This window comes from Anomaloglossus baeobatrachus, unplaced genomic scaffold, assembly GCF_048569485.1.
Source record: "Anomaloglossus baeobatrachus isolate aAnoBae1 unplaced genomic scaffold, aAnoBae1.hap1 Scaffold_2374, whole genome shotgun sequence".
Lineage (NCBI taxonomy): Eukaryota > Metazoa > Chordata > Amphibia > Anura > Aromobatidae > Anomaloglossus > Anomaloglossus baeobatrachus.
Window position 1 is genome coordinate 107,458 of NW_027442034.1, and position 16,803 is coordinate 124,260.

Genomic DNA, 16,803 nt, shown 5'->3' on the forward strand with positions numbered 1-16,803 from the left:
ACATGGAGGTGTGCTCTGACTGAGCAAAAGTGAAGACTGCGCACCTCCATGTTGTCTCCAGCCCCTTTTATAACCTGGGTCCGCCCCAAACCCAGGGTGGAACCACCAAGGTCCAATAGCAGAGTGCCATGTCATCAGTGATGTCACATGCGACCTATCTGGAACCGCCACGTCATTGATGACCTCATGGCAGCCACGCCCCAAACACTTCACCAGTCATCGTCTGACGACCAATACTGAGGTGCCAGATCATAGGTGCGGGCCTCTGTGAGCCAGTCCGGAGTTGCCACGTCATCAGGACACCTGACACCCTCTGCCCTATCAGGACCTGCCACCTCACGGACATGCTCAGTGAGGTCCTTACCGGACCTAGCCTCTGATGCACTAAGTGCCTGAGCATGCTCAGTAACCTGAGCCACAGGCTTAGAAAGCAGACTATCAGTTTGAGCATGCTCAGTAGCCTGAACTGAGGACTTAGTCTCAGACATAACACAAACAGGCTGAGCATGCTCACTAGGCAAAACACCGGGCTTAAACTCTGGCTGGGGTAAATCGGCGCACGCATGCGCACTAGCCGCCTCTCCACACTTAGACGTGGTGGAAGGAACAGCCAACTGGACCACCCGAGGCACGGCCAAGAACGGCAGCCGGCGCCTGGGCGCAACAGGAACCGCAGCAGGCTGCTTGCGGCTATGGCGGCGCCGGTTCGTAACAGCGATGTTGCAGCGTGTAAAGTACCCTTTTCAGTTTCTTAATCTGTTGGGCCGCACCAACCATAACTTCCCATAAACTGTTTAGAGATGGGACTATTTTCCTTCAGCAGAAATCTTCCTTAGAAAAGGAGCCCACAAGTTCTCTGTAGGATTTAGGTCAGGTGAGGAAGGAGCCGAGTCAGTAAATATCAGTTTTCTTGAAAGATACAGACTTATTCCTCCACCACTGCTTTAAGAATATTTCTTTGAAAAACTTGTTGTGGAGAGTACACAGGGGGCGCAGCAGGCAGATTATATAAGTGCGATTCTGTTGTTTTCGGGATGATACTCCTGTGTTTCCTTTAGTCTCTGATGACATCACTGCAGCTACGTTACTGGTCACAGCGGTGATGCCACTATGTATGACACGTGACATCACCGTGGCCCTTAATTTGCTGTAACTCATGTGACTGTGACATCACTGTGACCTCAATCACCGAGGATCCATCCTCACTGGATATTAACCTTATATTTCACTCCACACACAATCTACACGTTCTGTCTCCTCATATGTTTCCCCTTATTCTCTCCAGTAATTGTATTATTACAGCGGATTCTTTATGATGTTACATTGTCATCTTCTCTGATAGATACAGATGACCCATCTATGAGAGGCAGGAAGTGAGGAAATCCATCTGCCCCAGGTCCTCGGCCCCTTTCTGCCCTCGGTCCTCGGCCCCTTTCTGCCCTAGGTCCTCGGTCCCTTTCTGCCCTAGGTCCTCGGCCCCTTTCTGCTCTCGGTCCTCGGGCCCTTTCTGCTCTCGGTCCTCGGCCCCTCTCTGCCCTCGGTCCTCGGCCCCTTTCTGCCCTCGGTCCCTTTCTGCCATCGGTCCTTGGCCCGTTTCTGCCATCGGTCCTCGGCCCCTTTCTGCCATCGGTCCTCGGCCCCTTTCTGCCATCAGTCCTTGGCCCCTTTCTGCCCTCGGTCCTCGGTCCCTTTCGGTCCCCACACGGTATAATGTTCCCCCAGAATGTTCTCATTATATTTTTTCCCTTATTCTCTCCAGTAATTGTATTATTACAGCGGATTCTTTATGATGTTACATCGTCATCTTCTCCCCATTCAGGTCTCTACCATATCGGATCCTCTCAGTGGAGATCTTCTATATAAGAGAATTCTCCTGATTGACCCATCAAGGATGGAAAAGGAGAGGGATAAGATAACGGAGAGGATATTACACCTCACCCTAGAGATCCTCTTCCGGCTTACTGGAGAGGTGAGAGATTCTGATGACGTCACATTACATCATTCTTATCTATGGGAATAACAGATGGACAGAACTGGAGAGGTGAGGACTCTGGAAATGTCTGGAGTGAGATTTATTACTGTGTCTCTCCATAACCAGGATTACACAGTAGTGAAGAAGACCTCTAGTGAGCGCTGTCAGGCCCCTGTGTCTGAGGGATGGGGAAGACCCCTGAGCCCAATCACGGGGCCTCCACCTCACCCCCCGATACATGAGAACATCAATGACCAGAAGATCCTAGAACTCACCTACAAGTTGATGGAGCTGCTGACTGGAGAGGTGACACTGCTGGGAATGCTGGGACATTATACAGTAACGCTATGAAGGGATCGGGGGTGACGGTATCATTGTATGTGTCAGGTTCCTATAAGGTGTCAGGACGTCACCGTCTATTTCTCCATGGAGGAGTGGGAGTATTTAAAAGGACACAAAGATCTGTACAAGGGCGTCATGATGGAGGCTCCCCAGCTCCTCACATCACCAGGTAATAGACAGGACTAAATACACACGGCCTATAATTATCTGTATGTAAGGAATGAATTCAGCCCCTGTATGTGTCTCCTCCAGTTCTATCCAGTAAGAGGACAACACCAGAGAGATGTCCCCGTCCTCTTCTCCCACAGGACTGTAAACAAGAAGACCCCGATGTTCCTCAGGATCATCAGGTAGATGGAGAGAAGGTGCCATGAAATCTCCCTATGATGTGTAGACGGCTGTGAAGGTCTTGTGCTCAGTCTTGTTTTATCCTCCAGTATTATATGTGTTATACTTGCATACCTCCCAACTTTTAAAGAAGGAAAAGAGGGACAAAGTTTGCGGCGTGCGTAGCGCGCCGCGGCAAATTTTTAGGCCACGCCCCCTAACCACACCCATTTCACAGTCACGCCCATATCCACTCCCCATCCACACCCATTCAGCACAAACACGCAGGCAGCCGGCGGGCCTCCAGCACGGACACGCAGGCAGCCGGCGGGCCTCCAGCACGGACACGCAGGCAGCCAGCGGGCCTCCAGCACGGACACGCAGGCAGCCGGCGGGCCTCCAGCACGGACACGCAGGCAGCCGGCGGGCCTCCAGCACGGACACGCAGGCAGCCGGCGGGCCTCCAGCACGGACACGCAGGCAGCCACAGTGAGGCGGCCGGTCGCCCGCACAGTGAGGCGGCCGGTCGCCTTCACAGACAGGCGGCCGGCCGCCTTCACAGACAGGCGGCGGGCCGCCCGCACAGAGAGGCGGCCAGCCGCCCGCACAGAGAGGCGGCCGGCTGCCCGCACAATGAGGCGGCCGGCTGCCCGCACAGACAGGCGGCGGGGGGCGCCCGCACAGACAGGCGGCAGGGGGGCGCCCGCACAGACAGGCGGCAGGGGGGCGCCCGCACAGACAGGCGGCAGGGGGGCGCCCGCACAGACAGGCGGCAGGGGGGCGCCCGCACAGACAGGCGGCGGGGGGCGCCCGCACAGACAGGCGGCGGGTGGCGCCCGCACAGACAGGCGGCAGGGGGGCGCCCGCACAGACAGGTGGCGGGCCGACCGCACAGACAGGCGGCCGGCCGACCGCACAGACAGGCGGCCGGCCGACCGCACAGACAGGCTCCGGCCGGGGGTGAGGGGGGAGGGAGGGAAATCAGCGCTGGGGAGATTAGTTTACTGTACCAGCAGCAGCACAGGCAGCGCTCCTCTCTATGCCACGTCTACTAGGATGGTAGGAGGGAAAAGCAGGGAGGCGGAGAGAGAGTGGGTGGGCGGAGCCCGGGAGCCGGCCGTCCCGCCCGTGGCAACGGGACAAACAACGTAAAGCGTGAAAGTCCCGCTGTATCCGGGACGGTTGGGAGGTATGCAGCATGTTAGAATGTGTACATAAGATCCCGCTGGTGGTGGCCGCAGCTTAAAGGCCCCAAATCTGGTGACAGGTTCCCTTTAAAGAGAACCTGTCAGGTGCAATATGCACTCAGAGCCAGGAGCAGTTCTGGGCACATATTGCTAATCCCTGCCTAACCGTCCCTGTATACACTAGCATAGATAAAGAGATCAAGAACAAATATTTTTAAAGATCTTATATCTTATGCTAATGAGCGCGGGGACTAGTCCGAAGGGCGTTACTTCACTTGGCTAGTCGGCTCGCATAGCATGTTAGCATGTTATTACGCCCCTGTGTGAGTACTAATACGCTATGTGAGCCGACTAGCCAAGTGAAGTAACGCCCTTGGGACTAGTCCCCGCGCTAATTAGCATAAGATATAAGCTCTTTAAAAATACTTTTTCTATAGATGCCTTTATCTATGCTAGTGTATACAGGGACGGTTAGGCAGGGATTAGCAATATACACCCAGAACTGCTCCTGGATCTGAGTGCAGATTGCACCTGATAGGTTCCCTTTAAAGGGAAACTGTCACCAGAAATTTAGCAAAAAAAATAAAAGATTCCCCTCTGCAGCTCCTGGGCTGCATTCTGGAAAGGTTCCTGTTGTTATTGTGCCCACTTTGAGACCTAAAAAAATACTTTATGAAGTCTTACCTTTTTGTATGCAAATCTGTTTTTATGGTCACGGGGGCGGGCTGCCTGGCGTCCGTTATTCCCCCTCCTGCCGCTGTACGCCGTCCCCCATTGCTCATTTCCATACATGAGGACGCCTTCCTCATGTAACTGTCCTCCTGAAGTTTTGTGCATGCCCAGTGCCACTCTCGCGGGACTGAGCACTGTGCAAAGTGTGAACGCTTTTGAGGTGATTGCGCAGGCGCGAGATTATGGGCGGCGCTGTGATTGTCATTAGCAGCGTCATCCAAGTACCTGCCCATAATCTTGTGCCCGCGCTTCTCACTCTGCCTCCACCGTTATGCGCAAGCACTGGCCATATGAACCACGTTACCTATTACCATGGGCGCGAGATTATGGGCGGCGCTGTGATTGTCATCAGCAGCGTCATCCAAGTACCTGCCCATAATCTCGTGCCCGCGCTTCTCACTCTGCCTCCACCGTTATGCGCAAGCACTGTCCATATGAACCATGTTACCTATTACCGTGGGCGCGAGATTATGGGCGGCGCTGTGATTGTCATCAGCAAAGTCATCCAAGTACCCGCCCATAATCTCGTGCCCGCGCTTCTCACTCTGCCTCCACCGTTATGCGCAAGCACTGGCCATATGAACCACGTTACCTATTACCGTGGGCGCGAGATTATGGGCGGCGCTGTGATTGTCATCAGCAAAGTCATCCAAGTACCCGCCCATAATCTCGTGCAAGCGGTAATAGGTAACATGGTTCATATGGCCAGCACTTGCGCATAACGGTGGAGTCAGAGGGAAAAGTGCGGGCACGAGATTATGGGCGGGTACTTGGTTAACGCTGTTGATGACAATCACAGCGCCGCCCATAATCTCGTGCCTGCGCAATCACCTGAAAAAGCGTTCACATGCGCAAATCTTCGGGAGGACAGTTACATGAGGAAGGCGTTCTTGTGTATGTAAATGAGCAATGGGGGACTGCGTAAAGCGGCAGGAGGGGGAATAACGGACGCCAGACAGCCCGCCCCCGTGACCATAAAAACACATTTGCATACAAAAAGGTAAGACTTCATAAAGTATTTTTGTAGGTCTCAAAGGGGGCACAATAACAACAGGAACCTTTCTAGAAGCAGCCCAGGAGCTGGAGAGGGGAATCTATTACTTTTATTGTGAAATTTCTGCTGACATGTTCCCTTTAACTGGTAGGGCAGCCAGGATAAAGCAGAGCTGAAGTTGTTGGGAAGCTAGGACCCAGCAGCTCTGCTCCACAGGCAGGAGACCACTGATCGGTAAGCTAATAGAAGCCTGCAGATGTCACTCTGCATAGGTTATTACTGGCCAGTGCTATCTGCAGGAGAGAGAAGTGCTGATTGCACGGTCTCCTCAGCGTCCTGACTCCCCGCGTGTCTGCAGCAGTGAGAAGCCGCACACGGGGAATCAGAGAACAGCTGCAGACAAACGCAGGCTCCAGGACTGGGGGGGTCGGCTCTGGGGGAGGGGGGATCGCTCTGCTGCAGGGAGGGGTCGCTCTGCTGCAGGGGGTGATTCATACCTCAGCAGCAGTCACAGGAGTAGGTGCGCGGTCGGCTCTGTAATGAATAGAAGGGAGAAACAGCGAGGCGGGGCTACAGTGGGTGGGTGGAGCCCGGGATAAACAGCCTCACGGGCGGGACCCGGGATCAAAGGCTCAGAAGAGGGACTGTCCCGCTGTATCCGGGACGGTTGGGAGGTATGTACTTGTGTAATGAGAGCGGTGGAGATGGCAGGATTAGAGCTGATCATAGATGGGACTTCTCCATCTGGCTGTGACTTTTACAATATTTGTTTCAGGGTGAAGATCTGCCCCATATTAATACTACAGAGACATATGTGAGGGGTGATGAGCGGAGTAAAGAGGAGGTTCCTACAGATAACCGCCCAGGTGAGTAGTGACCACTAAATGCAGAGAAGTCACAGATTCTTCTCAGTCATCGGCTGCTACGATGTGGAACTAAAAAGAATTGAAAATAACTAATCCTAAAAATAAGGTGTAAGAGATTTCCCGTACATCCTAGACATGGGGAATGTGCAGTTTATAGTGGAATGTTCACATGTTCCATATTATTTATACTGGTGAATCGTTGATTTCTTGTATATTAGTGGATTACAGCACTTATGTGCAGGTATATTCTAAAATAATATATAAGCAGGAGAACGAGAGTCAGAAGGTGCCAAAAAGTAAATATAATTTTATTGTTACAATCATAAATGTGCAACCAGCAAAAAACAAAAAAGAAGATAAAAGCACAGAGGGGTGTGAAAAATCATAAGCAGGACCGCCAAAATGAATGGTATTAAGGGATGACCAGTTACATGAATAGAACATACAGGGGAAATATCACAGCGAATAATGAAGGGACAATACATATAAAGTGCATGTGCATAAATACATATGAATAGCCCGCTCAGACACCCCCAATGCATAAATAGTCTGGTCCAATCATTTAAATGAGGCAGCATATACAAAGTAAAGTGGCCAGTGCATCTTAAAGTGGCCAGTGCATGATCCTGAATATGCAAGAAAGAGGCTCCCCCATACCCCACCAACGTACGTTTCGTCTATTTGAGCACAGGGCTCAAATAGGCGAAACGTACGTTGGTGGGGTATGGGGGAGCCTCTTTTTTCATATTCAGGATCATACACTGGCCACTTTAATTTGGATATGCTGCCTCATTTAAATGATTGGACCAGACTCTATTTATGCATTGGGGGTGTCTGAGCGGGCTATTCATATGTATTTATGCACATGCACTTTATATGTATTGTCACTTCATTATTCGGTCTGATATTTCCCCTGTATGTTCTATTCATGTAACTGGTCATCCCTTAATAAGATTCATTTTGGCGGTCCTGCTTATGTTTTTTCACACCCCTCTGCTTTTATCTCCTTTTTTGCTGGTTGCACATTTATGATTGTAACAATAAAATTATATTCACTTTTTGGCACCTTCTGACTCTCGTTCTCCTGCTTATATATATATGTCGGTTTGAGTCTGTGCAATGGTCTTATTGACCAACCTGGGCTAGATTTTGCCCAGTATGATTTTTCATACTGCTGTATGGGGGTCCCTATATTTAATATATTCTAAAATAAGACACATGTACAAAACCTCTAGAAGCAGAGTGGTGCCGGACACCCCCTTTAAATGATAAGGGTTTATTAGAATCGGTGTGGAAAAATATTGCTGTATACAGGCCAGATACAGAGGTGGCTATCCACACCCCCCGTGACAGTTTTCCTGCACGTGTTCTACTATTTGGTTACTTAAAATGGTTGCCTAGATCTCTTGTATGGAGTATAACAGCTTTTTTCTGCACCTGATTGTCAGGCCAAGATCGAAGAAGAGCACTAGAGTAGTTGCCCTGAAATGGCAATGGATTTAACGATTTAACAGGAGAGTAATGCTTATATTATAATAATAATCTTTATTTCTATAACGCTAACATATTCATATTTACAATTCAAAGGTTCATGTACAAACAATCATAAGTAGTTAAGCCCCTCCCTCTAAAGGCTAAGCCCAGAACCCCTGTGATCCAGTGTTTTCACTACTCCCATTTGCTGCCTCTATATTGGCCACAAGCGTTACAGCAATGACTGGCACAGAGCAAAAGAGTCTGAGCAGTGATTAGCTAGTAGTAACGATTACTCTGGCTGCAGCATTAAGGATTCATTGGAGAAGGGAAAGTCTAGTGAGGAGGGAGGCCAATTAATAGAGAATTACAGTAATCAAGGCGGGAGTGGGTCAGGGCCACAGTGAGGGTTTTTTAGTTGTTTCTATAGTGAGAAAGCGGGGATCCTACAGATGTTTTTCAGATCCAAGTTGTCACGGGTTGATAGGGGAACATAGGGAAGCCTATACTGGCCCTAGGGTGAGCGTAGGGGCTCAGCCTTAACATCTGGAGGTACCCTTGTTGGTAGGGAGGTCCAGGCCTCTAACCTAGGTCATATCTCCTGTCCTTGTCCCTGATGTTAAGACCCCCTCCACAATCCATCACCCGGGGGAAGGGACAAGAACCAAAATAAACACCCCACTAACAAATATGATAAACAGGGGTAACAACTACTCGTTCACATGGGAACCACACACAAAAGAGCCACTAACAGTGCATGAGGGGAAATAAACAGAAAAGGGGGGGAAGGAAACACACTACTGGGGAACATCCATAGCATTTAACCAGCACACCTAGAACTGCTGCAGCAAGCACCAATGCTGCAGCCCACAACACAAGTCTCAGAGAGAGGAAAATAACAGCTCCTTCCACCTCCTGGCCAAGCTTCCAAATGATGAAAATAACCTGCACCCTCTGGTGGAAGTTGAGGGTATTTATAGGGCCTGGGCTTGGTCTCAACTGGAAACACCTGGCCAGGAGTCAGGAGCTGACATTAACCCTTTCCTCCCCAAAGGAAAGGGAGTCAATTTAATAAACTGAGTCCCACAAGAAAAAGTGAGACTCGGACTCAGAACTTGTCACCAAAATCTGCAACAGTGGAAAGTTCATGACACAAGCGACAAGACTGACCGAGAGATTGTGTATAGGAGGTGAAGGGAACATCGGTGTCAAACATAACACACAGATAGCGAACCTGCTGCCTAGGCATTATCATGGTGCTGCACACAGAGAGGGAGATGTCAGGGTTAGGGAGGTTAGTAGACAAAGGGAGTAGAAGAAGTTCAGTTTTGGAGAGGTTAAGTTTCAGAAAGAGAGCAGATATGATGTTGGAGACTAGAGACAGACAGTAACTGGTGTTCTGTAGTACAGCAGGGGTGAGATAAGGGAATGAGTTGTATAGCTGTGTATATTCATTTATCACATTCTTCCACATTTTTAACCACATGATAAAACCACTTTACAAATTTACTTTCCAGTTTTACACTTTCTTCAAAGTCAGAGCTTCTTCGTACATAATTGTAGTGCTCCTCCATTCTTCAGTAAAATGCATGTGGCTGTCAGGGATTGTGTCGGACAGACCCCTCTAATAGGACTGACTGACAGGCTCATTTACGATTCTCCACTAAGAATCTTACTACAAAATAGTTGTGACCGACACTCTGAGACATGAACCTAGGGAGATGCTGAATTCAACACTGAATTGGGAAACTGCTAGAGCCGATCCTGGTGGCCTGATATCATTCTCTAGTGGTCCTTGCTCCGTAGTCTTCAGTTAGAATGTGAACTGTTTTGTCACCATTACCTTAGTGAATAATGAAATTTTGCAACATGACTTGCAATTTTAAAAAAATTGTTTAAAAGAACAGAGAGTCCTCAGTGGTTGATACCTTTTAATGGCCATTACTCTCTGTTCTTTTAAACAATTTTTTTATCTCTACTGGCTAACACGGTACAAAGATATATTTTACTTGCAATTTTAATGGACTTTGGATATAGTTAAAAAATAAACTATACATTATTGAAAAGGTATTAACAGTGTTATTCTTGACAGGTGACTGTATTAGGAGATCAGAGGGGCTTCTGACTTCTTCAGACATTCTATCATATCATCTTGGTGTGCCACAAGACACATATGAAGAACATTGCGTTATTCCAGCTGTATCCTCAACGCTTCAGAGCAAAGATCTACCATCTGATCCTATTAAACAGGTCCTATCTTCTGATTCATCACAGGCTATTAAGGAAAATAAAAGTCACAGAAGAGGAACGAAGACATTTTCATGTTCAGAGTGTGGGAAGTGTTTTAATTGTCAATCAAACCTTGTTGTACAGAAGAGAACTCACACAGGGGAGAAGCCATATCCATGTCCAGAATGTGGGAAATGTTTTGGAAAAAAATCAAATCTTGTTACACATCAGTTAACTCACATAGGACATAAGCAATTTTCATGTCCAGAATGTGGGAAATGTTTTACAACTAAATCAAATCTTGTTACACATCAGAGAATTCACACAGGGGAAAAGCCATATCCATGTTCAGAATGTGGGAAATGTTTTGGAGAAAAATCATATCTTATTACACATCAGAGAACTCACACAGGAGATAAGCCATTTTCATGTCCAGAATGTGGGAAATGTTTTACAACTAAATCACATCTTGTAAGACATCAGAGAACTCACACAGGGGAGAAGCCATTTTTATGTTTAAAATGTGGGAAATGTTTTACACATAAATTAACTTTTGTTACACATCAGAGAACTCACACAGGGGAAAAGCCATATTCATGTTCAGAGTGTGGGAAAGATTTTACTCGGAAATCAGGTCTTCGTTTCCACCAGAGAATTCACACAGATGTGAAGCCATATTCATGTTCACAATGTGAGAAATGTTTTACACATAGATCAAATCTTATTACACATCAGAGAATTCACACAGGGGAGAAGCCTTTTTCATGTCCAGAATGTTGGAAATGTTTTAGAATTAAATCAAATCTTGATACACATCAGAGAATTCACACAGGGGAAAAGCAATTTTCATGTTTAGAATGTGGGAAATGTTTTGGAAATAAATCAACTCTTGTTACACATCAGATAACTCACACAGGACATAAGCTATTTTCATGTCCAGAATGTGGGAAATGTTTTGCAACTAAATCACATCTTATTACACATCAGATAACTCACACAGGACATAAGCCATTTTCATGTCCAGAATGTGGGAAATGTTTTACAACTAAATCACATCTTGTTACACATCAGAGAACTCACACAGGGGAGAAGCCATTTTCATGTTTAAAATGTGGGAAATGTTTTACACGTAAAGTAACTCTTGTTACACATCAGGGAAATCACACAGGGGAAAAGCCATATTCATGTTCAGAATGTGGGAAAGATTTTACTCGGAAATCAGGTCTTCGTTTCCACCAGAGAATTCACACAGATGTGAAGCCATATTCATGTTCACAATGTGGGAAATGTTTTACAGATAGATCAAATCTTATTACACATCAGAGAATTCACACAGGGGAGAAGCCTTTTTCATGTCCAGAATGTGGGAAATGTTTTAGAATTAAATCAAATCTTGATACACATCAGAGAATTCACACAGGGGAAAAGCCATTTTCATGTTTAGAATGTGGGAAATGTTTTGGAAATAAATCAACTCTTGTTACACATCAGAGAACTCACACAGGAGATAAGCCATTTTCATGTCCAGAATGTGGGAAATGTTTTACAACTAAATCACATCTTATTACACATCAGAGAACTCACACATGAGATAAGCCAATTTCATGTTCAGAGTGTGAGAGATTTTAATGTAATATCAAATTTGGTTGAACATCAGAGAATTCACACAAAGGAGAAGCCATGTTCATGTTCAAAATACGGTAAAAGTTTTGTGTGTAAATCACATTTGATTAAACATCAAAAAAATCACACAGGGAAAAAGCCATATCTTTGTGGAGAATGTGAGAAATTATTTTCTTTCAAAACATCTCATGTTAAATATTAAAGCGCTCACATAGGTGAGAAGTCATTTTCATACCCAGAAAGTGTGAAATGTTTTATTTATTAAATGTTTATTATTTTTATCAAAAATTAAGAATTTAAGTAACTTTTTTGTTTCCCCCACAAAAAAATGTAAGAACCAAAAAACTTACAAAATAGCAATTTTTTGTGTTGTACAGTAATTTTTATTACGATTTTCAAAAGTTTAACAGGGAAGAATACAGTAAAAATCAAAACAATAGATTACATAGCTTGGGGGAGGTAGGGAGTAGAGATGAGCCACCCCCCTAGAGTTCGAGTTCGGTTCGTCGAACGGTGCCCCGTTCGACGAGCCGTTCGACGAACCTCTCGAACCCCATTGAAAACAATGGGAGGCAATCACAAACACCTAAAAACACCTTGAAAACACACTCAAAGTTGGCCAAAAGGTGACAAACCACTCCCAAGACAACACAAACACATGGGAAAGTGACAAGGACAAATACCCATGCGAAAACTAAACAGCTGGATGAAGAAAAAGATGAGGAGACACAGATATATGAGTATATGAAAGGGAACATCGATGCCATTACTGTGCAACTTGAGCCTTGCTCATTTTAGGCTTCCAATCTGGATAAATTGCCTGAGCTTGCCAAGTACGCCTTGGGGATCTTGTCGTGTCCCGCAGCCAGCGTTCTCTCACAACGTGTCTTCAGTGCTGCTGGGGGTGTGCTGACAGATAAGCACACGCGTCTGTCCATTGACAATGTGGACATACTAACATTCACCAAGATGAACAAGTCATGGCTCACAGAGGACTTTTCTTCCCCTGGGTCATCCAGGGGAGGCGAAAGGCACGTGTATTTTTGAGAGTGCTTCATGCAAAGCATCTTTTTCATGTTGAAATTGGGGGTCAACTGATGCCAGTCAAGTGGGGTGTGTGTGGCCCAATTTGTGGAAACGAGGGAGACTGTGGTTGGAGTCCCCTCGCTTTTGAAAAAAGAACCAAGATGAACAAGTTATGGCTCACAGAGGACTTTTCTTCCCCTTGGTCATCCAGGGGAGGCGAAAGGCACGTGTATTTTTGAGAGTGCTTCATGCAAAGCATCTTTTTCATGTTGAAAATGGGGGGCAACTGATGCCAGTCAAGGGGGGTGAGTGTGGACCAATTTTTGGAAACAAGGGAGACTGTGGTTGGAGTCCCCTTGCTGTGTTTTACATGCTTTTAGAAGGGCATGACATGGCTTAGAGGTTGACTTTCAGCATCTGCAAACTGTTGGCTACCGAAATGCTGTCTTTCCAACCTTTTTAACTGAGGATTTTTGAGACCTTATGCCCATCGCAGTGCCCCAAGAGCCGATGCCCAGGCGCCACTCCTTCTCCAACAAAGGCGTGCCCGCGCTACACCAGCATGTCGCACAAAACATCACCGCTTCTTTGAGAAACTGTGTGTGACAGGGTGCATTTCACCACAGATACTTGGCCCAGTAAGCATGGACAGGGGCGTTACATGTCGCTGACTGGGCAATGGGTTACTATGGGGAGAGATGGAGAAGGGTCTGCTGTACAAGTCTTGCCGTCCCCACGAGTTGTGTGTCAATCCTTCCTCTGTATGTAGAAGTTAATACACTGCTTCTGCCTCCTCAACCTCGTCTGGATCCTCCACCTCGGCCCAAACCCTGTGTGGTCAGGCCACCCGCATTGTAACTGCGCACAAGGAATCCCACACACCTCCTTACTATGCTGGCAGCAGAGCTCAACATCATGAGGTGGTCGACTCTTTTCTTTGAAATGTCTGTGAATTGTCACACCGCTAAAGAGTTGTGGACGGTAAACCCTGGAGAGGGAGACTGAGTTTCATCAATGGTTGTCTCCACTCAACCAGCAGCCAGGGAAGGCCGGGTGCGACAATTGAACCTGGTTGTCCAGCAATTTTTAAAGCATTATCCTGGCCTACATGGCCTTCTGCAGAGAGCACGGTGTAATGCCTTCCTTAATCCACACACTCAGACGGCCTGTAAAGGATAGACTAGAGGGAAGCCACTCACCAAGCAGGACACCCAGACCCTAAAACCCTTTAACCCCTATACAGGGATTTGGAATTACACAGGGCCTAAGGTGATCAATACCTGTGGAAGGCTGCAGTTCCAGAGAATAGTAGTCAGGCAGGGTCAAAACATTAATTGAGGAAGAGGAACAGACTGGGATGGCCAGGACTTAATCAGAAAACAAGCAGAGGTGAAATGCGGATTGGCCAACGAGGTACATAAACAGCAAGCAGGCAGGAAAAGTCAGGAAACAAGCACACAAAATCACAAAACAGAACTGGGGGTAACAGTAACCAGAGGTTCAGAGCTATGTCTGGCAGTGGTCAGCAGACAGGCTGGGCCTAAAAAAGGGTGTGGTGTCTTCCCATTGGTTGTAGCTGAATGATGGTACTTCATCTGTGAGACACCCACCACCTACATTCAGCCAGTAGTTCTGCATCTGTCAAGGTAATGCAGCCCAGTGGGTGAGCATAACCTGCGTCCACCTGCGCCGCTGGCATTGACTCCTCTCCCATCATCAGCACTATGCCCCAAAGGAACACGTCACCTGGCGACCGGAGTACAAATTGATGTAGCGGACTCCGGTGGTGACTTCACAGCCGTGTGCGGCAATGATGCAAACCTGGCTGCGGGCCTTCGTCAGGGCAATGTGACACACGTGCCTTGTATGGCTCACGTGTTGAATCTGATTCTACAGCAATTTTTAAAACACCATCCCAGCCTACATGGCCTTGTGCAGCGGGCATGATCGCTATGTGCTCACTTCCATCGTTCGCACCCAGCAGCTCAACAACTTTCATCGCTCCAGAAGTCTTAGGGTCTGGTGGTTAAACGCCTGAAATGTGATGTGCCGACACACAGGAATTTTAATCTGCACATGTTGCAGCGTCTGTGGCAGCACCGCCGAACCCTGCTGAAATACGTTATGACGTATACCCTGGGCTAACTTGATCCAGAGGTGGTACAGATCACGCTGCTGGAGTGGTGTCAGATCAAGGACCTATACACCCTTCTACACAGTTTACAAATGTCGACGAAGATGTTTAGCACTGGCGATGCCATTCTCAGCGTGACAATTCTGGTCATCTACATGATGGAGCACACTGTAAGCATTATTCGGAGTCAGGTGTTGGGACAAGAGGAAGAGGAGGAAGTACAGGAGGAGTCATATGCGGAAGGGATAACAAGATCTCCAAGGTCCAGACGGTCAGCGGCACCTAGACGGCAGTCATGGGACGGTGGGGATGAGGGATTATCGAGGGCGCATAGTATCAGCAAAACTGTTGAGGAAGGTGCAGGAGCCCAGGAAGAAATGGAGGACGAACTGGCGATGGGCATGGAAGACTCAGCAGATGAGGGAGAGCTAGCTCACATTTCGGTTGTGCGAGGTTGGGGGGAGAGGGCAGAGGAAGATGGCACGATTCTCACCTCTCCGCCACCAACACACCAAGGACTTGGTCCTCCTGGATGCACAAGACACGAGTGCCTTCTTGCTCCACTACCTACAACATGACCCTCGTATTGTACGAATTCGAAGTAATGCTGACTACTGGGTTGCCACACTGTTAGATCCCTGGTACAAGACAAAATTTGGCGAAATAATTCCTGCCATAGAAATGGACGCACGTATACAGGAGTATCTGCAGTATGTGGTACGCAATCTTAGATCTGCTTTTCCACTAAACAACAGTGCTGCACAGAGTGAATCTCAACACTTTGTCATGGATAGGAGTAAATGGTCTTTTACTTGTCCACATCTGAGGGACCGAGGGCTGGCTGCTGTGCTGAGACGGCGTTGAGAACGGTGTCCCTGCAGAGTTGCACTTTTGGTCATATACAAAATGAGTTGAAAAAGGACAGATGCTGGTGGAAAGGGGAACAGGTGTGTTGGAAAGTGGAAAAAAGTTTGTGTCCGTGGGTTTGGTGATTAAGCAACAGTAACATTTGCTGAAGAAACAACATCTGTTATGGTGGGACTGGCAGATTTGGGTAAGGTGGTATATACTATGTTACCACTATATAAAAAAATTAAGAAGAAAAGAATGAGAAAGGTATATATCCCCATCGCCAGTCGGTGTCCACCGTGCTCCCAAATGGAAAAGGAGAGGTTTGCAACTGGAAGGTTAGGTGGAGGATACAGATACTGGGTGACTCTGAAACTCATAGCAGCCTGAACCGAGTTACACGACACTCGGATCTGGAGACTGGGAGCCCTGTTAGCGTCCCAGGGTCCACACGCCCACCCAGCCCAGGAACTCCCTGTTAACAACACAGGGGCCATTGGGTACGCTGTCCATGTGCGTAGGGGCCACACCTGTGGACAGCAGGCGCATCAGCAGCAGGCCTGTTAATGCCACTGGGCTGCACTAGCAGGACTGGTAGGACAGGAGCTGGTCTTAACCGTTCTGTGTTACCAACTGTGGTGGCGGCCTGCATCGACGCCCTATCCATGCCTACCTCTGGCTTAAAGCTGCAATGGGTTCAACACATGGAGGTGTGCTCTTTCGGAGCATAATAGAAGACTGCGCACCTCCTTGTTGGTTCCAGCCCCTTTTATAACCTGGGTCCCCCCCAAACCAGGATGGACCACACTGCACCTCCTGGAGACAAAAGCAGAGTGACACGTCATGAGTGGCATAACTAGCGTCCTATTCGGAACCGCCACTTCAATGATGACTTCATGGCAGCCACGACCCAAACACCTCTCCAGTCATCGTCTGACCAACAATAATGAGGTGACAAGTCATAGGGGCGGGCCTCTGCAAGCCAGTTGGGAGTTGCCTGGCCACATCGTCAGGACACCTGATGCCCTGTGATCTATATGGGCCCCCCA

The 16,803-nt window shown here is 47.8% G+C and overlaps 1 protein-coding gene across 1 annotated transcript; it reads left to right on the forward strand.

Moving 5' to 3' along the window:
• Nucleotides 1-2,212: 2,212 nt before the first annotated feature.
• Nucleotides 2,213-11,977, forward strand: LOC142261670 (uncharacterized). The gene is made up of 5 exons (XM_075332136.1): nt 2,213-2,278; nt 2,360-2,483; nt 2,567-2,646; nt 6,336-6,420; nt 9,986-11,977. Exons 1-5 carry the CDS (start codon nt 2,258-2,260, stop codon nt 11,710-11,712), a joined length of 2,037 nt encoding a protein of 678 aa, XP_075188251.1. The 5' UTR covers nt 2,213-2,257; the 3' UTR covers nt 11,713-11,977.
• Nucleotides 11,978-16,803: the final 4,826 nt, after the last annotated feature.